At 40.8% G+C, this 25,554-nt stretch overlaps 1 protein-coding gene across 2 annotated transcripts in view; it reads right to left on the reverse strand.

The window, feature by feature from the left end:
• GALNTL6 (polypeptide N-acetylgalactosaminyltransferase like 6) overlaps positions 1-25,554 on the reverse strand; it is a 961,474-nt gene that overhangs the window by 12,185 nt on the left and 923,735 nt on the right. For both annotated transcript variants that reach the window (XM_090036188.1, XM_090036189.1), the window contains 3 exons: positions 25,145-25,366; positions 13,658-13,774; positions 4,740-4,889 (listed from right to left, as the gene is read on the reverse strand). In XM_090036188.1, coding sequence (XP_089892314.1) covers positions 4,740-4,889; positions 13,658-13,774; positions 25,145-25,366 — 489 coding nt within the window. The remainder of the gene's footprint in view (positions 1-4,739; positions 4,890-13,657; positions 13,775-25,144; positions 25,367-25,554) is intronic.

Consider the following 25,554-nt stretch of genomic DNA (forward strand, 5'->3'; position numbering starts at 1 on the left):
ATAACACCCAATTCAGGCCCTAGAAGATTTGTTGTATATCTGCACGACTCACACGTATCTTCTCCTACATAGATAGCAGGAGAACACAATCTTTTTCTAAATAATATACTTTGAAGTAACAAAAAGTTCTCAAGAGGCAGCAGCAGGGCTGACAACAAAACCAGACCTGCCGACTATTTCTGAATCACCAGTAGGCAAATTCCCACCTGGCTTCCCCACCTCAGCCTGTGCATCCTTGTAAGCAGACGGGATATTTCAGTTTTCAAGAATCCTGAATTCTAGACAGGGCTGGATAGTATTATCCAATTATTATAGGGGATGTGAGTTAGCACAAGCCCCTTAGCTGTGGTTCATAATTCTTTTTTTTTGGGGTGGTTAAGGGTAGTGGTAACCAGTGCAAAAAAGGAGTAGAGGGGATGCTCTTCACTTTCTCTGCCATGACAGGTTGACCAGCACCATGTGTCCTTGCACTCAGGAGAGCACAATGACTGTAACTGTGGCTGGCCCCTGTTCTGGGATTTTGGGAAATGACAATTTCTTATGTTCTTCCTCACCTTATAGACTTGCATGAGGACTAGCCACAACCTGGCCCCTACTGCTCTGGGACATCAGGATCCTTTGAAACTAGACTATCCTGGCTGCAAACAAGGAGAAAACAACCTGCTTCAATGGGGAAATTATGTGTAGTACAAGTGTTCTAGCCTTCCCCAGGAAAGCCAGTACGCTGCTGGGTTAGTCTGTGTAGATTTTTCTATAGGTATAATTTTTGGATTAAGCACTGCTCCTACTCCCTTTCTGAAAGGTTTGAAAATTAGGAGGCAGACCATGTCCCTTTAAGAACAGCTGTTTACCACTGGAAAGCTTCGTTTTGACTTAACCATGTACTAGTGTTATCCATTTGTCATCTCTACCTTTCTTTGACCTAAGGTCAGAGCTTGCTGCTGTCATTGAGATGAATGGACACAGACTCAGAACAGTAGTACATGCCCCAAAATATAATTTTCCATTTGCAGTAAGAGAGGCGTAGGTATAAATCCCTCCTTCATAGTAATAATAAAGAGTGACAACAACCCTCTTTTAGAATTCAGTCCTATTTGAGAAGAATAAGTTGATTTTTAAACTTCATGTGAGCAAGTCCAATTATTACTTTATAAAGTAATATCTTTTTCATGAGATAATGGACATAGAGCAGGCCTGGACAGCTCAAGGAATTGGTAACGAAGCAAGAAGCCTTTCACTTTCTTCTAGGTCACTACTTAACTGTGGCCAAGGTCGGTAGTGACTGAAAGTCATTATCATCTGATGACTGCAGTAGTTTATCTGAAATGAGTTGGTAGCCTCAGCACAGTTTCTGCTGGACAGGTGTGTACATGATAAAAACCATCATCCGAATGACACCCGCTTTGGCAGTCTCAGCAAAAGAAACTACAGACTTAATGGGCACCAGGGAGAAAATTTGCTTTCACAATTTGTCCCTGAAGTGCTATCAGGGGCAATCTGAGCAAACTGTACTGCTTTTGTACCTGTTCTGTGCAGAGAGGACATTAGTCTCTGACATAAATCTAGCAGCTTTCATAATCACTATGCTCAGAATAGAATTATAGCATAATGAATTTGATCTTTCACAACATTTTTTTTTTTTTTTTAGAGATGTACTAAATCAGTCCCCACTTTGGTACCTGTAGAAGTGCTACAAATGGTAGTGAAGGGCTACAGCACATAAATTGAATCATGCTGTATCAGGATTATTCTATTACTCATCCATCTGGAGTGACGCTAAAATAAAAATCGAGGGCAGGTCTCTTCCCCGGGAGAAATGGAAAATGTCAGGGTCTTTGCAGTTTCAAATCTGGAGCATGTACAAGTTAACTTTTCATGCTTATAGAATGTTTTTATCTTGCGAAGCTATCAAAACTTGAAGTTTCCTGTAATTTTAGATTATCTGTATATTTACTTCTCAAAGAGCCCCTGACCTACCTACCTATCTCGTGTTATATTGCTTCCATCACTGATATCTGATTTCCAATAGAGATTCCTCCTTTCAGTCACAACATCATGCATGTTGTTACTTGGACTAGTCCTACTTGGTAACTCCAGTGTTTTGAGAGAGATGGGTATGCTGTGTTCTTTGATTAAGAAAAAAATGTTTTGGATTGTGCCAAAAATATGCAAATGCTTTCATGGTAAGTGATTGTTTAATAATATAATTTAATTTGTAATAAAAAAATAATTTACCAAGTCAGGCAATAGATTTACTGTTCAACTGTAGCATATCAGGCAATAGTGTTGATAGTGTAGGAATCAGTAGTTATTTGACATATTCTTTGCCTGTGTCCAAATATTAGACATTTTGGGTAGAATTTTATATTCCTATCTGATTCAGAAATTATTTTATGGCATAAAGTAATGATAACACATGAATAATCCTACAAATTATTTCAAAAGTGGCCCGCAAAGGCAACTGATCCTTAGAGCATGGAAAACTTCCTATGTCCTAGTTTTCCAGGACCGGTTATGTCAGCATGGTAAAAACTGGCTCAGATTAGGGTTTTATAAAATTAAGAACAAACACTGAAATTGTACTTTATAGGACACAGAAATAATTACAAGCAAGAGGGGGTACACAATCAGGAGGAAGCTGCTGTGTATGTATGTAGGAGTGGAATGGAGTAGCATGGTCTGTTTTTGCAAAAGGGGCTGTTGTTAAACTGTACATGCTTATTATTTCTATGCTCTTTGAAAAAGTAGTTTAAAATTTAAAAAAATACTTTAAAAGTATCATGGCAAGGTCTGTGCTAGGAACGTTTGCCAGCATAGCAGTAGCGATTAGAGAAGTGATTTTTTGTGACATATCTAGGTTGGCAAAAACCCTAATTTAGATACAGATACATTGACATAAAAGCACTTTCACTGGAATGGCTTATTACCCTTGGAGAACCAGTACTTTTTTTTGTTAAAGTCAGAGATATCCACACTAAAAGGATTTTGCTAGTAAAACTTTACTGGCAAATTTTCTCATGTAGATTGGGCTGAAGAAAAAGAACCGAGGTGAAAGGCAATCAAAACATATTAATATATATTCAAGCAAAGTTTTAAAAATTATCTCAGAGAAAAAGGAATATATTTATCCATTCATTTTCTATGCTGTTGTGGCTCCTTAGCTTTATGGTTTAGGGCTAAACAATACACAATACTTGGGTATTTTACTCCTTTTAATAACCAAGGTTTGTTTTTGTGTTAGTTAATTTTGAATATTTCAGCATTTTCACTATTGAGGGATTTTTAATTCAGCTATAAATTCACCTTGTACTTAGACTTTTTATATATTATTTGAATCCTCTAGATAAGAGAAACAAAGCTAGACATGGGACTTAACTGAAGTTTTTTTTACAATACTGTTATTTCTTTGGCCATCTACTGGGTCTTACCCATAAAGGTGATGAACCATATATAGAAGACAGCACTGGAGCTGTATTTTGTCACATGTACTTGGTTCATTAAGCACCAATGAAGTGTTAAAGTTGTCAAAGCTTCTTTCTAGCAGCATGGATAAGTATTAAGATAAATTGGATGGGTTCTGAAAGTATTATTATGGACGTAACTCAGCAACAGAACAATGCTAATTTGCACAAAGAGTTGGCCCACACCTTCTTTAGCTGTATTACCAATGCCACCTTAGCTGTGAAGAGATCACATTTCCGGATCTGATTGCAATGTAAATATTGGCTCAAATGGCAAAAGTCAATAATTAGACACCTTAGGAAAACAGCAGACATAGCTAACCTGTTTCTAAGAGTTATAGTTAAGCTCACTACGATGTCTCATTTCTTACTAGAAAATCCAGCAGATTTGTCCAATCTTAGCCATTACACTCATCTCCAGTAAATGTGGGAATATGGGGATGATGGTTATGTGAAGATAAAGAGGGGATGAGAAGAATAGTGCAATGGTCTATCACAGCACAGATTACAAGTGAGAGCAGCAATGAATGGGTTAAACCTGTTACTGTTAACAATGAGGCGGCAGGATAGATTTTCACCTTACAAACTAACTAAATTAGATATGTATAAGAAGCTTTCATTAACAATGTCATTTGAAATCCTGATAGTGTTCCTATAGGCTTGTTTGCCCTGAACTAAGGCCTGACAAAGTTTCCAGCATAAGCTTCTCCTTTTTTTGCGATACATATAAATAGGCTAAAATTTAGCAGATCGGAATGACACCTAAATCTCATTTAAATCCCTACTTTTTGGAGGCTTACAGTGGTGTTTTTAATGTGAATTCTTTTGTTTTTATTTTGTTTTGGAGGTTTGGGGGCGGGGAGTTGGTTTTTTGTTTAGATTGACCTGTTAATTGTAATCTTTTAAGTACAGCAAAATGATAACATTTAATTCATGAACAGCACTTCTTACTGCTGACACAGTGAATAAAAATATTCTCAGTGGCATTATTGTTAAAATGACATGCATGTCTGGAAGTGCCAAAATAGTAAGGCTTTTTCAGGGAATATGCGGCTCACTCTGTGTTGGATCAAATCCATATTAATTTAAACTTGACCTAAAAAAACTGCAAACTTACACAGTGTGCATTGAAAAGAAACACAGTCGACAGAGAATCCATTTAAAGCAGAATTGGAATAAATCATGATGGATTTTAAATTATTTTAGGTGGACAGATATAACCGTCTCCAAATACAGTACAGACTTGAACCTCTTAAAATGACCCAAGGTGACTCCAACCTTCCGATAGCTCCAGTGCTGGTTGCCCTTCATCCCATGACAGTCATACAGTGTGACGGGGCTACTGTGTGAAATGGTATCGAAGCAGAACTTCCTAGTGTGAAGAGGTTCCCCAGGGCGGATGTCTTCTCTCCAACCAAAGGTAAAGAGCTAGGAAAACAACCAGGCAAGATAATAATATATGGCTGTTTCAAGACATTTAAAAACACAAAACTCAAGCAGTGCACACATTCATACTTTGCACATCATATTTTACATTTAATTAGATAATTCATCTACGTGTTCTGGCAATGCAAAGTTACAGTTGTTAAATGAGCCCATTAACAGGAGCAAACATCAGCAAAGAACAAATGCTGGTTCATGGCAGAAAAGAAGAAGTTTAGAATAGATGAACCAGGTCTTAGTTATTTTCCTAATTCTATAAACTGAGAGGGATGAATCTTGAGTTACTACCACAAACGAAATGAATAAGCCTCAAGAATCCTGTTTCTGGGCAGTATTCCATGGAATTGTAGACAATACAACCCTATAAAACACTTGGGGTTCAGATGATATTTCTAACTGAGCCTTAAACACAAACCATTTCTCTTGCCATTCTTTTAGAAATCTCTAGGACCAAGGACACAATCAGCTACCTGGACAGATTTTTCCTCTAGGACTAGGCATTTAACATAGTTTCCTTTATTTATAAGAAAGAACAGCCACGGACAAACATGCTATTTGAAGTACTCCAAGTGCCTTTGAAGTGCTACAAGCTGTGAAGTTGCAGATGCTTAAGGCTGAAGAAGTCCTTAAAAAATGACCCTCAAAAAAGAGAAGCATCTTTGCAGTGCAAAAATACTTTCTGAAACATATTGTGCATGCTCCGGTAGAATGTGACAGAATTGATCGGTCCTCCGGCAACTCACAGTACTCTGCTTTTCTCCCCCTTGAGGGTGGGGGAGAGCAGGGCAGACAGGCAAGGGAAGTAAACACTTTCTTGTTTCTTGGCTGTCCTCCAGAGGCTGAGGAATGCAGGGATTTCTATTCTCCATGCCCTTGGCTGGAGAGCTCCACTACTGCGTGCCTTTTCAACCATTCTGAAGTGCTCTGGGGGTGGGGATCATAGACAGTGCTCATGTGCACTGAATTTGAGACCCTCCAAATTGGAGTGGCCTCCAAACACTTCACATTTGGAACTCTTCAAATGCATGTCTGTCTATGCTGAGTGTTAGCATGTCCTTTCTTTGCCCTGCTTTTTTCCTCAGAACAGAAATTGTTTCCTCGTTTCTCCTGCTGTGCATCTTGTCATTTACCTACAAGACATTAGAACTGCTTTTATGCAAGTGTGAGGGAGATGCTGGAGTCAGAATAAGCATCTTGCTCCATCAGAGACCAGTTAGTTGAAATAAATGCTGTGAAAAACAGTCTTACAGTTACATAGGAGACAGACCTGATGGCACCAAATCTAAATTTGCAACGTGTCTTTTCTTTTCAGGTGGCCAATAGCTTTTGACTGAATATTAGTATTAGCTCTTCAGCACTGTGCTATCCCTGCTGAAAGCTATTTTCTGTGCTAACAACTCTGTCCTTTGGCCCACTGAGTAGCTGCTGATTACCTGAACTCAAGCTTGCAGTGTGTAGAGGTACCTAAGCCAGCGGGGGTACTAGAAGCAATTTAACTGCAGCAGTACAGGGCTCCAAATGGTATAATTTACACTGCACACAAGCTGCATACTGCTATAACTGCATTGCTTTTGGTACCTGAGCTAACTTGGTTAAACATTTGTTTCTGCAGTGTAGATCTAGCCTGATCTATCACACCTTCAAAAATCCATACTAAGACCCTTCAAGTCAATGAAATCAAACTCTGATCCTGAGTATCTCTAATATCAGTCTCACATTTTAGCCCTTTCACTGTAATATTCATCCTCAGCTTCTTTCAAGAAAATTATGCTTTTTAAAATTAAGCATCTCAAAATGCTCCACTGTACTCCAAATGTGGTTGTATGGATATGACACAGAGGCATTATTACCTCCCTTGGCCTGCAGGCAAGTCCACAGTGTGTACAGCTCATATCAGAATAATATTTGCTTTTTGCTGCAGCACCTCATTGTGAGCTCAGGTCCTTTTTGTTAGCTGCTGTCGCTTCCTATTTGTTTCTGCATTACAAATTCTCTACCCAGGGTTTTTTTAGCCTGATTCTGTGCTATGCTTACTTCCTCTTTTCCCCCCCGAGTATTATGTTACCTTTATCTACAGGAAAGCACACTGGACAGCATTAACTTTATTTTTAACCCGATCCTCATTTTGCAAAAGGTTAAATCCTTCTCTGAAGAAGCCTCACATACTCTACAGTGACATCTTATTATGTCATTATCAGGACGAGAAGCCAGACTCAGCATAGCAGAATGAAGCAAGGCTGCTGTGTTATAAAACCCAGAAACCTGAGAGGGTAGAAAACAAAATCACTGCTAGTCTACAGAACAAGTCAGAAACCTGAGGCTCCAAAGAATGACTGACAGTCAACAGGAGAAACCTGGGAATACCAGCTTCTTACCAGTATGGAACAACCATTCTACAGTTTTCTAACTCTTCTGATTGATTTGAAAGCAGTAAATCCTCCTGACTCATGAGTCATTTTCTAATCTTCACCGCTTGATTCTCAAAGGCTTGGGACAGGAGTTACAAGTAAACCAGTTTAAGTGATCAGAAACTGGTTTAAACTTGTGACACAACAGAAGTCCAGTGCGCATCAACTGGTTTCAGAATGCCAGAAACTGGTTTAAGATGAACCTGGTTGAATGTAGTATCAGACTTAACTGATTTAGGTCAAACCCATTTATGGAACTTCTGTCCCAGACTCCTTCCTGGTTCAAGTTCAATCAGAGGCCACCAGCATGCTTTGCAGCCCTGGGCTATGCTGTCTGCTCGAACAAAACAGGACTGGTCTTGTCTCCCTGCTCTCTAGCTGGAGCAGTGAGGGCTGGCTGACAGGGGACAGGGGTGGGAAACCCAGCTGGTACAGCCCGGTCTGTCTGGTGGGGGCAGAACAGCCTCTGCTAGACTTTTCTCTGCTGGACTGGAGGGGGTGGGCCAACAGGCTCAGGGGGACTAAACTCCCCTGTCTGCCCTTTCCCCATGGGCATGGGGACTCCAGCCTGGCTTTCCCCTCTACTGGCTGCCTGCATGGCAGGGGGTGTGGTCAGCCTGTGCAAGAGAGGGGAGAAAGGGAGTTTAATCCCCCTCCCTACCCCCACTTTGCCTGAGGCACTGCCCTGGCTGGCATCTGGCTATGCCCCACCCTCAAGGACAACCTTGGCAAGGGCTCTTTTCCCCTTCCCCATCCAGGCACACCCCAACTGGGGTCCCTGCAGGCCAGGGTAGGGGTTTAAATCCCTCCCCAATCATACTCAGGTCTGCCAGGGCATGGCCACGTACCCCACACCCCCGGGTTAGCTTCCCTTCAGCCTTGTGGCTACTGCTGAATGGAGGGGAGGGCTCAGTCTAATGCCCCCCCTGCCCCCGGCTTACAGCCTGAGCCACTGCAGACATGTGGCTGCATTTCCAGAATCAAAAGTGAATGTCTATTCACTTGCAGATTGGTTCAGTCTATGCAGATTAGATTAACCTGCAAAGATTGAATCAATTCAGGCTCAGGCTTTTTAAATGTATGTACTAAGCCAAAATGTATTTCTGTGCAGCAGCAATAACAGGCCTCAGACCACTGCGGCCTGTGAACTTCAGCCTGGGATCTGAGAACTGCTGCTACACAGAATGATGTGGATGTAAAAGATCACAACCTGACCCTCACATCTAAAGATTATGATAACCAGCCTGTGTCCAGATTCCCTTTTCAATTCCTTCCTGGTTTCTGTAGATGACTATTTTGGAACTGCTAGAAGGAGAGATTAATGTTGTAGGCCATCCTGTCTGAAAGCTGAAAATAATGGGTTTGTGACTGTATGAAGCTCTCATTTCCAGCCCTGGTAGTTTCAGAAATACTGGATATTAAAACCTTCATGCTAGATGGGTTATTTCTTCTTCCTCCTCCTCTTCTTAGAGCTGCTCTTTGAACTACTATCTATTTTTTCCTATCTCCAGCAGCAAGTGCTGTCTGTCCCCGGTGATAGCATTATAAAAGTAACCTCAGAAATGGAGGATATAAATCAGGTATATTCTTTAGTGTGACCTTGTGTATTTTCAAGGAACACACACAAAATCCTATAGCAGCAGATATCTCTAGTGAGTTCTGTACCCCAAGAGTGTATTGTCTCTCTGTTTCCAATAACTGTCTCCCTTACTGTATGCTGGTCTTTTCTTCTTATATACACAGAGCTTGCCAAAATATCTCATATCTCCTATGTTTACAGTCAGATAGCTGGTCAGCCTACCTGACTTCTCAGGCACTGCCACTTAGCCCATCCAGCATTACCAGGGCAATAGCTTCTATTGTTTCTAGCTGTCTCAGCATAAACATGTTAATTGATACTTCCATTCAGCCTAAAAAGGAGATTTTATAATTAAATCTGACATTGTCTATACATCAAAACTTATTTATGGCAGCTGTTAACACTGTGCAGGATAAAGACAGAGTTCTGCTACCATTAATATGCTCTGTCAGTAAGTATTGTCTGCGCTCCAATGTTAGCTTTAGCCTGAAAGCATATGTCTAATTCTCTGTTCACTTTAGATAAGGGGGTATATGCATGTCTTGATAAATTAAATTCACTAAACCCGTAGCTCTGTCAAGACAGCTAGAGTTTGGCTGCAGTTGTCTCTCCTTTACAAATTCATATTGCTTATTACAACGTCATCTTGTTTATAAGATTTGATCCTGTGCAACACAGCTTCAATTCTCATTGCAGTCATCAGGAATTGAGACCATTCAGCACCTTCCTTTGTAAGATGGTTAGATAAAACCTTTACTTGTTCACAAAAGGGAGAAATATCTCTATGTTCTCCTAGGCAGCCTGCCATGTGCCCATTTGTTTCTCCTCTATTTTTTCCAAAGCAAGGAAGCAGGATTCAGGAAAAGACAGAGATGTAGTTTTACTCCGCTAATCTCATCAGCCCTCTGCCTGATTTTAGAATATACACTTAGCAGCTCGAGGTGGGAAGGACCTACTGAATCATGCAATCATCCAGATGGCTTTCTTGCTAGTAAAAGCATATTCCTTGTTTCCCTCTCTGTTGAAGAGTATTCGATCTTCATTTTCAGAGTCTAAAACAGCAGAGCTGTTCTTTCCAGCTCTCCCACTCACCAAAAACTTAAAAAATGGATCACTAGTTTTTTGTCTGCTGTTTTGCCTGCTAGTAACTTTGGAGCTCTGTGATTTAAGGTTTCTATTCTAATCATTGCAGGCTGTTATAAGGAAGTGTGACATAGGCATACTGTTAATGGATGCATCTTTCCTTCCTACGCCTCATGACATACTGCATTTACCCACATAAGGGGGTGGAGGGTGGGGCGGGGGTTGCTGCCTCCATCCCAGCTCCCTACAGACTCTGCCCCTTTCCCTCTCCCCATGCTATTTACCTTGACTTTGCTCTGGTTTTGGCCCCATGAAACATATACTTGCTCTGGCCCCAACCCGACCTGGCAGCAGCAGAGGCATGGCATCTGCCTGTCCTCGGCCACCTCATTTTCAATTCCAAGATGAGGGGCTTTTCTCCCATGTTAAATAAAAAAACACCTCACCTAGGAATCGAATAAATATGGTAACAAGAACAAATTCTGGTGCAAAAGTTGACTTCTCTGTCTCAGGGCAGGGTCACTATCTATTAATTCGTTATACAAGTCACATCCTGCCACAATTTTATCTACAGATGTACCCATACATTTTTGATAGAAAGTTATCTGATATGTAGCAAAATATGTTATGAAAATATAAATGGATACAGTAATAAAATACTCAGCACAAAATACTATCAGCATATGCAGAAATCCTGTAAGCCACAAAGAGTGAGGAAAAATTGGGGATGGTGTTTTTATAGCTGTTTCTAGCACTCTTTTAACCAAGCTCATCTTCATGGCTTTCTGACAATTCTGAGTGGCAAAGTGATAATCACTAGGGTGTGCAAAGTGGGCCCTATTTGATTTGGATTTGGCCTGAATCGGGGACAGTTATCAACAGATTTGTTGATTCAGATCACTGTCCCCGATTCAATTCAGCCACATCTGAATCTGAAGATTCGATGCTGATTTGGAGAATCAGCAATTCGGACACAGACACAGATTTAAATGTTTTTTTATGTACCTTGAGGTACCAGCGTGGCTAGCGAATGCTGAAATGCTGGGGTCCCACAGGAGTGCGGAGGTGGGGGGGCCCTCCATGTGTTTGGTGGTGAACCTGGAAGTGGACTGGAAGTACTTCCAGGCTACTTCTGGGTCCGCCGGGGTGCATGCTGGGGGTCTCCCCACGCCTTCCCCCGGCTCAGCAATCTGCCATGGGGTGCTCTCCTCTAGGCCCAGGAGGCGCCAGTTGCTGAGCTGGGGGAGCATGGGGGGTGGGGAGGGACAGCACTCTCCCCAGCGGACCTGGAGGTGGACTGAAAGTGCTTCTGGTCCTCTTCCAGGTCTGCTGCCAAGTGTGCTGGGGAGCCCCTCCCTGTGCTTCTGTGGGACACTCCAGCATCACAGCATTCATGAGCTGCCTGCTACCTAGAGGTATGTAGAAAAAACATTTAAAGCTGTGTCTATGTCCAAATCTCTGAATCTTTCTGAATCTGTCCAAATCGATTTGGAGGGTTCCGATTGGTTTCGGAGAGATTTCGGAGAAAGACCTCTCCGTTTTTTTCCTTCTTACTTTAATTGGAAGCCTTAAAATGCTGAGTAAAATGATTCCTACTGTGGCAACAATCACACCTTTTGATCCTATCAGCAGGGTGCATGACTTTCACATCAGGGCTCAGAAACTCTGAGTCCTGATATGAAAATCCAAACATCCAAACATGCTTCTTTTTATCTATGCTTTATTTTGCCATAAAACAATCCAAGTAAATATTAGGTATCTTAAAAAGTAATCAAATTAACAAGCTCTTCATCAGTGGCATGATAAACATTATATATTAGGGAAGATACTCTGAATCTTCTCACTACAAATACTTTTCCAATCTTTTTGCCTTTCAATTTCAGAGTTTTTCAAGTTTAAAAAAAAAATCCCTTTCCAGAAGGAAATGTGTGTACATTTTTGCCATGCTATTTTTCTTCTGGAGGCAATAATGCTTACAGCATTTGTACTTGGAAACATTTCTCAGTATTTTTAGAATGCACACTGAGAGCTGGACAGACTAATCCCAATTGTTCCTCAAAGCCGAACGTGTAACTTCTGCATACAGTGTAATTTTCTGTAACATGGAAAAGAAGCCTCCTGTGTCTTTTTCCATGATAAAATAAACTGTGGTATTTTGAAGTTAAAATCTGTTTACTTTTCCTCTGAACTTTAAAAATGATGAACTTCTCCTTATGTCAGTGCAGCTGAATCTCCATTGTTAGTGGCTTTCAGAACTGAGAATCTCTCACAGTTAAACATTCATTAACCTTTTTATCTTTCCTGTCTCAACATGGTGCACCGCTTGTCTGGAGCTGCCCTCTGCTGACAGTTTTCTTAAACTACATATTCCAGTTTCAGATATTGGTGAAATGCAGGGAGTGATGTCTATAATTACAAACATAACTAGGGACTGATTCAGAGAAATGCTTACCACCACCTTCAACAACCAGTGCTGATGAGTACTGGTTCATGAGTACTGAAGATGATCAGCTCCCACCAGAACTGATCAGTGCACCTCACTGGCCTAGGTTTTAACTCAAAGTAAGAAAAGTGATCCTAAATCTAATTCTTTGCCTGGATTTACATAATTTTTCACCTCCTCAGATGCAACAGATATGAAATACCTGTGCTGGAACTTGCCTTTTTTTTAAGCATCTCAGCAGACAGGGGAAAACCTAAGTGATTAAGGCTTGAAGGAAATACTATCTTGTAGTGTTCTGAAAAAATATTCTGTTGCATGAATGTGCATATGATTTTGTGTCAGTCGCACAGGAATAACTCAGGTTCTCTGGGAAGCATAGGTTTAGTAGTGTAACTGGGAGTGAACAAATAGCACACCAGCCCTTGGCACAAAACTGGGCATCTTAGCCAGTCTCTGATATCTCATTGTTTAAATTAAACATGGACAAAATAACAGGAAACCCCAATCCTAAAGCCAATGTACTGTCCTACTTCTTTATCCTCTCCACATTACCCAAACCCATAACCTGTAAATCATCTTCACTCCTTTTCTATGACCTATTGGTCAAGTCTGTATACAAACCTAGGCTTGTATTCCTCCAATGTTCCAATATTTGTCGATTCACATGGCCAAAATTTTTAGGTAAGGTCTCATTACTTCTTGTCTTGATTACGATCTCCTTCTTTCTAGCTTCCTTGGATATCAGTCCATGTGGCTTGTACTAGAAGCCCATATAGCTGCTAAGATCAGCTTTCTTACCTCTTGATCTGAGTTCTTTTCGAATCTACTTTCTCAAGCCCTTTTGGCTCATCTCCAGTCATTATGGTTGTTAGGTGGAAGGGGTATGGAGGAGATAGACTCCTCTGTTATTTCAAAAATGTTGACACTTCATGTCAAAGATGGACATGTTACAAAATCCTGGGAAGTAATTTAAAGAAAGGAATAAAGGAGGCTCTAAGGGTATTTGAGGGGTAACAACTTTTTTTTATAAAAGAAGATAGGACAAACTGTTAAAGACACATTGTGGAGTTTCTAAGGCTATATTAATGTTTGTTTTCTAAAAGTTATTACGGTTAACAGCACAACAAAATATATATTCCATACCTTGCTTAATGTCTTACAAAGAGGAGAAAAGTCTTTAATATTTGGAAGAGAGAATCAATAATTTTACAGTTCTTTTCTTCTTTCACTATTAAAATACCTGTTCATGCGACCAAGTCCGTTCTGAGCCATCCTTCACACAGACATCTAATCTCAGTTCAGTCCCTGTGGCCCCATGTTTACTGTCAACACAGAGATTGGCTGCCACGTTTCGAATCTGTAAAACCAAAAAACAATATTTCACATTACACTAAGATGCAGAATACAACTTCCTAGAACACAGGAGTTTGAAATTTGACTCAGTTATGGTTTAGTTAGATCACAGGGATAGATACACACCTCTTACTTATTTATCTTTACTGACATATTCCTTTGCAATACTGTTTCTTGAAGAAGACCTTGAAACATTGCATTAAAAAATCCAGGTTAGGTGTTTTGTGGAATCGTGCTGGGAATAGAGACTAGACATTTGGGGGAGGGGAAGGGAGAGTCGTCAAAGTTTACTTTTACTCTTTTGCAATCCAAATAAGCCAGCTCAAGCTCATTCAAAGGAAAAACCATCTGTTCCTATCTCTGACTCTTACAGTTTTCTGAAGCTTAGATGCAAACAGTTCTTATTTTGACTGTCCTAGAGTTTATTGCATCAAATTAATTTCATGTGTAGATGCACCCACATTGTTGCAGATATGATCACATATTAATATTTAATATACAAAGTCTTAAGAAACACTTATATTTGCACTAAGTGTGTGGAGAATATTCTGTCCATATGGATTCTGAGCCACTGAACTTATCCATAAAGGGAAAATAGCACTTTTGAGATTGAAGGTAATTTACTGTTGAGTAATAATTAGTCCTGCATTTTCAATCAGACCATATACATGGCACTGATGCTGTTCTTGGAAAACAGGAATAAAAGAGAGTTGTGTGGAAAGTGCTATTGATAACAAGAAAAGGTGCCAGATTTGGGTTCTTAAACTGTACTATTTAAAAATATCAAACAACTCTGCACTGTGGAACTCAAGATTAAAGAAAACAAAGAAAGCATCCCCTTTAGAGCTGTAAACAGAAATCTAGCACATGGACAGACATACAGATTATACATCTGCAATACATTTCAAGTACATACAGTCTGTAACTTTGCTTTACCTAGGCATTGTAGTCTGGAAAAAAGAGCACAGAATTGAAAGATGGGAACTTTTGAATTCTAATCTTGGCTCTGGCCAATGACTTACTTAGCGACTGTGACTTGCAAATCTACTTCCTCTACCAGCTTATCCCCATATAAAATAGAGAAACTAATAATAATTACCTACCTACTGTGTAGTGCTGCTGTAATGGTAAGTTAGTTACAAGTTGCTTGTACACTATGTGTAACTGTTATTATTTTAGTTGCCAAGAGGCCTGCAAGGAACTGGTTGTCTAGCATTAATGTAATGTATGACCTCACTGGAAATCTGCACTGAAGTTGTGAGTATTACCGATGACTTCCCAGGCAGGCAGGAGCTAAACAGAATTTAACCCTGAAAGAAGTGTGAGGAAGTCTCAAGCTATTTTCAAAGGCAGCACCTGGTATAGACACAGGACAGAGCTCTATAAAACATGGAAGGATAATTCAGACCAGCGCAAGTCATTTGAAGGTTTTAAAGAAGGAAATACACCTTCTCTTTAGGCCTTCTGGGATTTTGATTCAGAGGAAAAATTGGAAAAGGATTTAAAGAGAACAAGGCAATCCTGGATGATCACTCTCTTTTGTAGAGAAAGAAGATATAAGGGGGCAACTCAGCTGAGATAAGTTGTTATCTATAGACTTTGACACCCAATTAGCTTCTATGTCTTACTTCATCTTGTGGAAAGAGGTGGCTATGGAGACAGAAATATTATTGTATAAACAATAGAGTTTACATAAATATACATTATTTTACAGAGATTATATAAATAAGTAACTGAGACTGGGAAACGTAAAGTACATATCAAGCTGCCATGAAAATCACTGCAGAGAATTAAATCCAGTATTTCAGAGGTTCTGAGCATTCCTGCTCTCACCGAAGTGGAAACGTGTGTGTTAAAAATGTATTTAAAACAATGCTCAAAATCCCTCTACTGATTATTGAAGTGAGTCAACTTCTCCACATTTGCAGAGTGTTATCTGTACATGGGGGGAAATGGTTTGCCTACCAGCTTGAATATTTGGCTTAATAACCTTAGGCCTCAACCCTTCCATGGGTTGGGTGGGGGTGAGCCGTAAGTATGCAGCACTTTGTTACATGTCAGTGTAAAAGTCAACCAGATTGTCAACACCGCTGTCTTTATTTTTATATTTTCAATCAGAAATGTGAAATAGCAAAATCGGGTAGGTAGATTTTAAGTGCAGTTTTTCAAAATTTAAGTTAAAAATAAGTCTCAAATACCATTTCCACTATGCTGTCAATAAGGCCTCATTCACACAGTTCCAAGATGGTTAATTATACTTCGTACAAATAAAGAACACCCAAACTATTCTAAAGCTATAAGCTCTTTTAGTAACTGTCTCCTCGTCAAGTTATATACTCAAAAGGTACAATCCAACTGAGACAGAGAGGCTAAAATTAGTTTTAACATTAAGATTAATAAAGTGCCATGTAGAAATACCATGGGAGCTTTAACAAATGCAGCCCTGGGTCAGCTACTGCAGCAGGAACAGTCACTTTAGCATGCAAGATATACCATAAAATAAATATTTATTTCAAGAAAGGGTGGAAACTGTTCTCCTGAAGACCTTGTAGCCTTCATAGGGCTTCCATAGTTTCATTTAGTATGGCAATTGCCCTGTGCTGTTCTCCCTCATTTCAGGAGCAAGATTACTCTATCAGTTTTCTGAAAAAGGCTTTTATTTAAGGATACCGTTTACTTGCATCCTTCATGATTTAGTCCTTCCCTGTCTTCTTTATTTCCCTTTTCTCTGCTTCTCTCTTTCTATTTCTTAAGTATTTTCTCCCCGTTTACTGGTTTCTTGGCTACCTGCTTTGCCCTGTCCCGACCATTTCTCAACCTTTCTTTTCTTTCTGGCCTCTCTAGTTACAGAGCAGTTTTTGTTGTTGTAATAAAAGCATCTCAATCAAATCTGTACTTCTGCTTTGTGATGTCTCTCTTCTGCCTTGGCTGTAATTAGAAACTGAACAGAGCAGTTCAAACTGCTGTCAGAACCACAGGGAATGTTCTACGGAGCATCAGCACCATGCTGTTAGTAAATCTGACATGATTCGCACATATATCAGGAAAGGAGAGCAGAAGTGCTTTGGAAACTGTGATTTTTTTTCTCATTAAGGAATAAACATGCCTTTGAATCCCTCATCTAGCTATACATTTCTAAACTATTGGGTTTCAATTAAAATTACAAAAGCAGTGGCAAGTCCAGATTTTTTATCTTGGTCATCTAAAAGTGACCTCCTTTTATGTGCACACAATTTTTGAACCACCTCATCAATCCAGTTTGCGTATATGTAGAGGGTGGGGAGAGGCAGAAACAAAGCCCATTTGTTTCACCCCAAATCCTAACACCTGAATACAGAGGTGAATGCATGGGTGACTGGTGCCTCCTGAGTCAGGTGGGGGCACGTGCCCCCCCAGTGGCCAGTCAGATGAGGAATAAGGTGATTTTCTCACGGACTGGGGGCGGGGGTGGGGGACAGTGTCCCACTGCCGATCTTGCTGACTGGGGGAGGGAGGGTGCGATCACACCACCTCGTAAGTGCGAGTGGGGCATCCCAGAAGTGCCAGCAGCACTCCCAGAAGTGCCAGTGGTGCTTCTCCTGGCAGCCCCACTCCCTGGCCGGTGCTCCCAGGGGGGGCACCAGCACTCCCACCTGCCCCCCCCCGCCTGTTGCGTAAGTGGGGAGTGCTGGCTGTCAGGGGGTGCATGCACACCCCCTACACATTGCCACTGGATGCCTATGCTTAAAAAGGGCTTGCACAGATAAAAATGTGCACACAAATACAGGCTTCGTTAAAGTCTATTTATAAATCTGCTCTTTACATATTCTGTTTAAGTATTTAATGTAGTATGAAAAATGGTGTCATCTGTAAAACGCTGATAGTTTTTTCCCTAGTGTAGACAAAGGCTTAGCAAGAATTTCATTTAGCAGGGGAATTGACACTCTGAGATTCTGAGGTTATTTAATACATAAAGATATTAATGAAAAAAGGGACATGACCTAAAATGTCCCTTCTTAAATGTAGGGTTTTGAAAGGACTTAAGAAAGGACTTGAGCTGCTTAGGACCTTAGAAGTGAGGTTAGAGAAATATGATCACCTATTAGTCTTTTGCACATTTCATAACTGAATAGATTAATAGTCCATTGAGTTTTAAAAAAATGCACTCTAACGTCCATAATTAATAAACAAATATGTTTCTTGGGCATCTAAAGAAAATGGAGGAATTGTAAATGTAGGATACTTTTTGCAGAAAGTGTCAAAAACTGCCAGCTTTGCTATGAATCACACCTCCTGCTTTTGTTTTATTAATCAGATCCTATTAGAATATTCAGCTTTATAATGCTGAGTTTTCAATGTTTAATTAAAGCACATCTCTAGTTCTCTAAACCAATGGGAGAAGTTATCATTATACTTTTCATCTAATCTCTTGAGTATCAATATTTAAGCCTCTACTTTGTAGGGGAAGCTGATTTTTGGGACATGAAACACTGGTGGAAGCCCACCATTTTTTCCAAGTCAGCCATTGTCCTTGTCAGGGTTCTAAATGATTGGGTTTTTTTTATATTTTATCTCCTTTCCCATGCTGAAGATGATTAAATAAGAACTTTTTCTTTTATGTTGCTTTGACCATTAGAAAATCTGTTGTTTTTTTTTTTTTTGTTAATGCATATGACAGTACCTGGGTGGGAAGTGAGTAGAGGAGGCATAGTAAATAAGTTGGCACAAGTTTTTAGTTTTACATGTTGAAACCAAAACATTCTGGTCTGAAAAAATGCAATTTTCAATAAATACATTATTTAAAAAATAGCGAAATAAATAAATAAATTGGTTGTAAAATTTTGTATCCTTCTGCATGTCTCTATCTATCCGCTGTCTTCAAGGTAAAATTTTTTGAAATCAAATTAATGAATGTTGTAGATAATCACTTTTTAGAATATAATTTGCTATTTTTCTGGTTCTGAGATGGCAAAACCTGAGGTACCCGAAAGGTGTACTTCCGGGGGCAAGGGGAGGGACTTCTGGTGGCAAAGGTCAGAAGTTAGGGGGTGGGACTTCTGGTCACAGTATGGCAACCAGGGGGCAGGGCACCTGTCACAGGGTGGGCTACCCACACGGTCCTTAACAGCTTGCCAAACCTTGATAAGCTGAACTACACCCAAAATAACTGCCCGCCCCTGTTATCACAGGTTTCAGGCTGTGTTTTTAGAGCTTGCCCTGGATGTATTCTGCATGCATGAATATGATCAGGCACAAGATGGTGGGGACTCCCCTGTAAAAATACCTGGCTGCTAGGTAGGGTGAGTTTAAGTTCTGGAGCCCAATGCAGCACATCAGAACTGCAGTTATGAGATGGCACCTGGGCATCAATTCCTTTAGGGATTTATAACTAGCAATTAGTTACTATAAATAGTAATGAACCTTGATCCACATAAAAATGGTTGTAAGGAGCTATGGTCAGCGACCCTCTACCAGCAGGAACCACCAATAACAGGGAGGGAGAGGGAACCAGGCACTGCCCTTCTGGACATGCTTCCTTTTCTGAAATATTTTACACAGCAGAAAAAAAAAACCTGTTAATTTTTAGACAGATCATAAAACCCCTGAGGTGACTGTATGAAAAGATGCTTTGAATTTTCATCTGTGGGTTTCAAGGTGCATCACAAAGATTAGAGCCACAGAACTAAGCTGGGTAGGTCAGTATTTAGTACCCTAGTGTTAGGTAGAAACCAAGGTGCTGATTCAGCAAACATTTATGTGTTTAAATATTTTGGCATTGCTGAGACCTCTTGTGAGGTTAAGGGGACTCAGCCCCAGAAGCTGCTGACTCTGGGTCCCAGCAGCACGTGACTAGCTGACGGGACTCCTGGCTGCGGCAGCTTGCTTCTTGCCAATCCCAGGCTCCCCTTACATTAGCAGTAAGGTGCAATGGGATCTAATGCATGAACCCACAATCACATCTCCTGATATTCACATGTAGAAGGGCTCAGTGAAGAAGAGACAGTCGCTAGGGCAACTTGAACCCACATTCTGTGTGTTTCAGCTTGCAAAAAATGTCTACTGAAAAATTAAAAAGTATCACTCCGATTTTCTGAAAGTACAACATTAATCTAAAGACAAGTTTATGTTTTACCATGGAGTCATACCAGTTTAGTGATATTTAATAACCTCAAGTGCATGTCTTCGATGTAGGAAATGACTGAAAAAGAGCTCTGAAATAAGGTGATCAAATTATCTTCAGTACATGAAATGAATGACAAATCATGTTAGAACTACTGCTCAATTTAATCGTCTGTTCAAATGATATATTGCCCTTGAATACAAAGGTGGTGCTGGGACTCTGTTGTCAGAGTCACTGCAATGCAATACGGCATCATCATAAGAGGCTTCCAGTCCCTACCAATTTAGAAAATGCTTTTCATATAGTGTGATTTAGTGCTCAGAATACAAAACTGGCTGTATTTTTAGAGGACATTAGAAATATTCACATAGGTACAAAAATGGGAACTCAGCTGTTCACAGTCTGCTTTCAAGTAAGCCACCCTTACAATGATTTTAACTATACTTGGTATGAGACCGTGATATATCCTTAGATAATCTTTCAGACCTACATATCTACAGCCTAAAGATGAACTACCTTTCATGTTAATTGATATGCAATTAGTTAAAAGAAAGCATCTTCCCTTTGTGTGGACCATAAAAAAGAAGAGACTAGAAGTCAAGCATAGTCTGAGTGAAGTCCAAAGAAAGTAGGGCACCCTGAAACCCAGGGTGACTAATTTTGAGCTAATTTGAGTGGTACAGAAACTATGCAGCACTCAGTATTGAATGGGGATTGAATGAGCTTTAGTTAAAGTGCCCCTTTTGCCATTTAGAAGCACAGGACGCTGAATACACGAGATGATGCGAGCGCTTTAATTAAAGTGCCCAGCCCCCATGCCAGAGCACATGTGAAGCTGCCCTTTGATCCTTTTTCAAATAGGTCATTTGGTTTAGCTTCAGAGTGTTTTATCTCTGGGCTTTCATATCACTATCGTAAAGTGGTTCTATTAAATCCATGAGTTCTCCATGGGGATGAGGATGGAGTGACTTCAGGCCCCATAACTTAGCATTAGGGCAATGGCAGAGAGACTTGTTGAATATCAAATAAGTGAAGAAAAGTTTAATTTTACAGATGTTCAATATTGTATCAGGAAAGTGAATGAATTTCCCATACGACTTTCAATGCAGGATGTATGAAGTCCAAAACAATTTATTCAGAGCTACCATTTTATATCTGACCTTGCAAAACATGTTCTCACATAAATGTTAAAGGTATGTAATGTTTGCAAATGTACACTGTATAACAGCTGGTAATGCTGCAAGTGCTCCCAGTCTTTAAAATCATTCAGGGCAATGTCACCCAACCCAGTCAACGTTTTGGACTTTGGTCACAAACACTGTATGAAATTCCATTTCTTTGCAAAGAACTTGCTTTTTAAGCCCAATTTAAGGGGCAGTTGACATACTCTTCAAATACTAGCAGGTACCATGCAATCTAGGACGTGTTCTGTAAACAAATATTCTTGGGATTAGCATTTTACCTTAGCAGCTGAGGAAATGGCATAATTGTCCAGTCCAGATACAAAATTGATGGCAATTTGTTCATTAACTTTAATTTCTCCTATATTCATTCTACAATTGCCATATACATGCATTTGAGATGCTGAAAAGGCAGAGCAGAAACAGCAGATGCAACATGTACCCTTCCAGCTATGTAGGGAAGAGGCACAAATAAGTTCAAAAGATCAAGCCTGATGAGAAGGGATTAAAAAAAAAATTCTTTTCTAGCAGGAATAGATTTTGCCAAGAAATTTAAAAGTCAAATTCTTAGCAGATGTGTTTTGCAAAAAGAAAGGAGCAGTTTATAGGCTGTTTATGGGCTGCACACATCATTTACTAGTTACATATCAGGATACTGGAGCCAGGGATTGTCTGAGTACTTCAATGTTTACCCTCTCTCAGGCTGGCATAAACAAAACAGATGTAGCTCTTTTCCAAGTGCAAGTGGAGAATGCAGTGAATGACAGTCCATCTTGGCACAGATGTCCATTAAAGGATTTTTGATGTTTACAGCCAGTGAGGTATCTGGAGCTGCTCAATTCTGATAAAGTAATAAGGGAGCAATCTGTTTTCCTGTTTTCAGTTTCTAATTATAACAGCCATTGACCTTTAAGTTTCTTCAAGTCTTTTGTAAGCGCTGACAAACTAATTAAAACTTTAAAGGAATGTGAAATTCTCAGGAAAAAGTTTAGAGTAGTAGGACTGAAATGTCACTTCTGATAAGTTTAGAAATAGAATTATTTTTAGGATTAAGGATCCTCATTTCCACTCCAAGGACTCTGGATATTTATAATAGAAAATTAGATGCCTATAATACGGTTGTAGGATTTATGTTAAACACACTGTACTTATATGTAGGGACTATGTTACTATCTCCATATAAATCATGAACATCTGAATCTTAAATATGGTCCATCTAAAAGACTGAGTAGGAAGGATTGTCCAAATGAGCTAAACAGATATATGCCAAATGATCCAAGCCCTGTAATTGTAGGCACCGGGGGTGTGTGCATGTTTGTATGTCGGGTCCTGAATGGAGAAATACAGTGGGAGTTATTGGACCTTGATCTTTCCCAGTTATTCTGTTAAATCATTATTACCTCTTGGTATTACCAGTCCACATGACACTTACGTAACAAAATTAAAGCTATGAAACATTGCAACAATAAGGAAATTTGCTGGGGTCAGTAGTTAGCATATACTGAAGCCACTTATGCCAAGAAGTTACTACAAAGTTTAGTAGCGGGGGGCTTAGCTAAAGGAATGCGAAAGACAATGGGACAGAAAGTGTAAGAAGTTATTTTTTAACCTCAGCTATAAGAAATGAAGTAATTGGTTTAGTTTAAAATCTGGAGCCATATAAGAGATCACAAACTGGGAAGATTGCCTCTCTTGGGGAATACGCTGGGTTAATGCGGACATCTGGGTTAGGGACAGAAATGACACATAAACCGGTATAAGTGATTGGAAATGAGCCTAAACCAGTAACAGAACAGCAGTTCAGTGCATGTAGACCAGTTTCAAAATGGTGGAACCCAGTTTAATATAGACCTGAATGGATGTAGTATCAGATTTAATCAGTTTATGTTAGACAAGTCTATAGAACTTCTGTTCAAGATCCACTCCCAACTCAATTTAGGTCACAGTCTCCCAGCTCCTACGATGCCTTGTGGCCTCCCCACTAACCTCAACCTCACAGGACAGGCAGGGTAGACTCTGCCAGTGCTCCTCTGCTCCACCCGAACTTGGCTGGCCCTGCCCCTAGGCTGTCACAGAGCTAAGGGAGAAAAATCTTTTCTCCCCAGTCCTGAATCCTGCCTGTGCTTGTCAGTCCAGTGGTGCAGCGGAGAGGAGGTGGAGGACCAGAGTCCCCCATCCTGGCCCTAGTCTCCCCCTGAGATGGGGTCTGCCTGGTTGGAGGGGAGTGGACACACTATGGGAGTGTCTCCCCCCACCACATAAGCAGGGGTGGTTGCACAGCCCTGCCCCCTGTAAGCCTCTGCCTCTGACCTGCAGGGGGGAGGGGGGAAAAAAGCCTCCGCTCCAGATTCAGTCCCCCCAAGCTGGGATCTGCTCGGCTGGAGGGAGCCCAGTGCTGCAAGGGGGTTCCCCCTGCCCCTGTCTCAGGCTGTCCTGATCTGGGCAGACCCTCACGGGGTGGGGGCGGGGGGGATTTTCCCTGTCCCAGCTCCACAGAAGAAATGATCAGGCCCCACCACCAACACAAGCCTCCTTGCTGCCTGCCAGGGTTCCTGGTATGGGGGCCCGATCCTTTCTTCTATAAAGCTGGCCCGGCCAGGCAGGGATGGGGGAAAACCGCCCTGCAGCATGTGGCTCCCCCAAGCTGGACAGATCCCAGCTTGGGGAGGGCCAAGATTGGGGTGGGGGGCTTGATTCCCCTCCCTTCTGTGGGTCAGAGGGAGAGAGTTGCGCGGGGCAGGGCTATGCAGCCAGGCAGTGACAGAGAAATGCCCTCCAGCATGGGGCTCCATGGGCGGACCCCAGCTTGGTGTGGGGGCAGGACTGGGGTGCAGGGGCTCCATTCCCGCTCCCCCTGCAGGTGGGGGGACAGTAGGGGGTTGGGGACATGTACCAGACAGTCAATGCGGGATGGACCCCACTCAGTGCTGCAGTATACTCAGCAATGCCTGGCACTCTGGGAGGCGTATGAGAGCACCCCTCTGCCTTCTGGCCTTAGCCAGTGCAGGCATCTGCCTGAATTCCCCAACAGTAGAGTGAACATGAGTTCCCTTCATTAACGGACCAACCTATGCAGCTTAGAGAAACCTGTGAAAATTGAATTTATACCCTCCTTCCCCACAGGCTTTTTGACTGTCTGTGCTTAGCTCTGGTGGTTGAAGGGTTCTCAGCAAAAGTTTTTGTTACAGTTTCAGCCCCTACTTTCCTTTATTCATGTGTAATAGCTCACTGATAATTTTCAGAAGTCCTTTAGCAAACCCAGGAAAAGCCAGAATTGACCTTATTCATATTTCTAAAGTTAAAAAAAATAGTTTAAAAAGTGATTTTTTTTCCTTGAAATTAATAATAATGCATTGTTTGGGGGGAAAAAACCTGTATTTTAAAAATGGAATCAATAACCTGTGGTTTCTAGAGTCAAAAGGCCAATGTGATTGTTCAAAAAGATCACTCAAATTCTTTCCATTCTCTACAGTCCAATGCTCAGCTGAGATTTCATCAACAAAATGCCACTAGGAGTTTTACTATGATTTTAGGGAAGCAGGGCCAAAACTTTTAGAAGAACATATATTCATTCTTGTGTCCTCACATGAACAGGCAAATCTCAACCCACAAGTGACTAGGCAGATACCTATGCACACATGCAGATACCTCATAGTGGGCGCGTCTACATGTGCCTATTTTAAGTGGGCTTAGACTAAAATCACCATTTTTAAGGCTGACTTTAGACCTTCCTTTTAATAATTAGATTCTCAGTGTTCAAAGCCATCCTGTAATATTTCATCATGATTCCTACCTGTTATTTTTTATGCTACCCTTATTGTGTATGCATAATTGACTGTGGACATGGGCTTTAATGGATCACACCAGAAACAGCCATAGGCACCAGACATGGCAATTCCTTATTTCAATATCTGTTTCACAAATTACTTTAATTGCTACAAGCTCCCTTAATGATGCTACTGGTTAAGAGAACAAAACCTAATTTCATAAAAGCTTCCTTATAATACAGAAAGTTACAGCAGATTTGCACGAAAAGCAAGGTAATACAGATGGGATATGATGTTAAATTTGATCTAGCTGGTCTATTCCTCACCTCCCCCCAGGCAGCAGGTGGAGGCTCCACAGGTGGATAATACTTGGGGACATCCCAAGCCACAGCAGTCATGAACCACTTGAAATCCTTGCATTTGAGGTGCTTGCGAAGCTCCTTCTGGGCAGAGATATCACCAGTGGAGAGGTGTCTGTACTCGGGCCGCCGCTGGTAAATGTATTCTGCAAACTCATCCATCCATGTCTCTGCCACACGCTTCAGGTTCTGTGCAGCAGAAAGAAACAGGCATTAATCTGTTTAGGTTCTTACTGAATGGTATCACTGACAGCCTCCAACTTGTGATCTTAGCCAGCTTTGGATGGTGGTGTATTAAGCAAATATAAACCCTTTTGCAATTAAACACTGTTAGGAGCATGATATAATTAGACTGATGGCTTCAATGCAGTTTGTTT

The sequence above is a fragment of the Crocodylus siamensis genome, chromosome 2 (genome assembly GCF_052110815.1).
Source record: "Crocodylus siamensis isolate JL-2025a chromosome 2, ASM5211081v1, whole genome shotgun sequence".
NCBI classification, from domain to species: domain Eukaryota; kingdom Metazoa; phylum Chordata; order Crocodylia; family Crocodylidae; genus Crocodylus; species Crocodylus siamensis.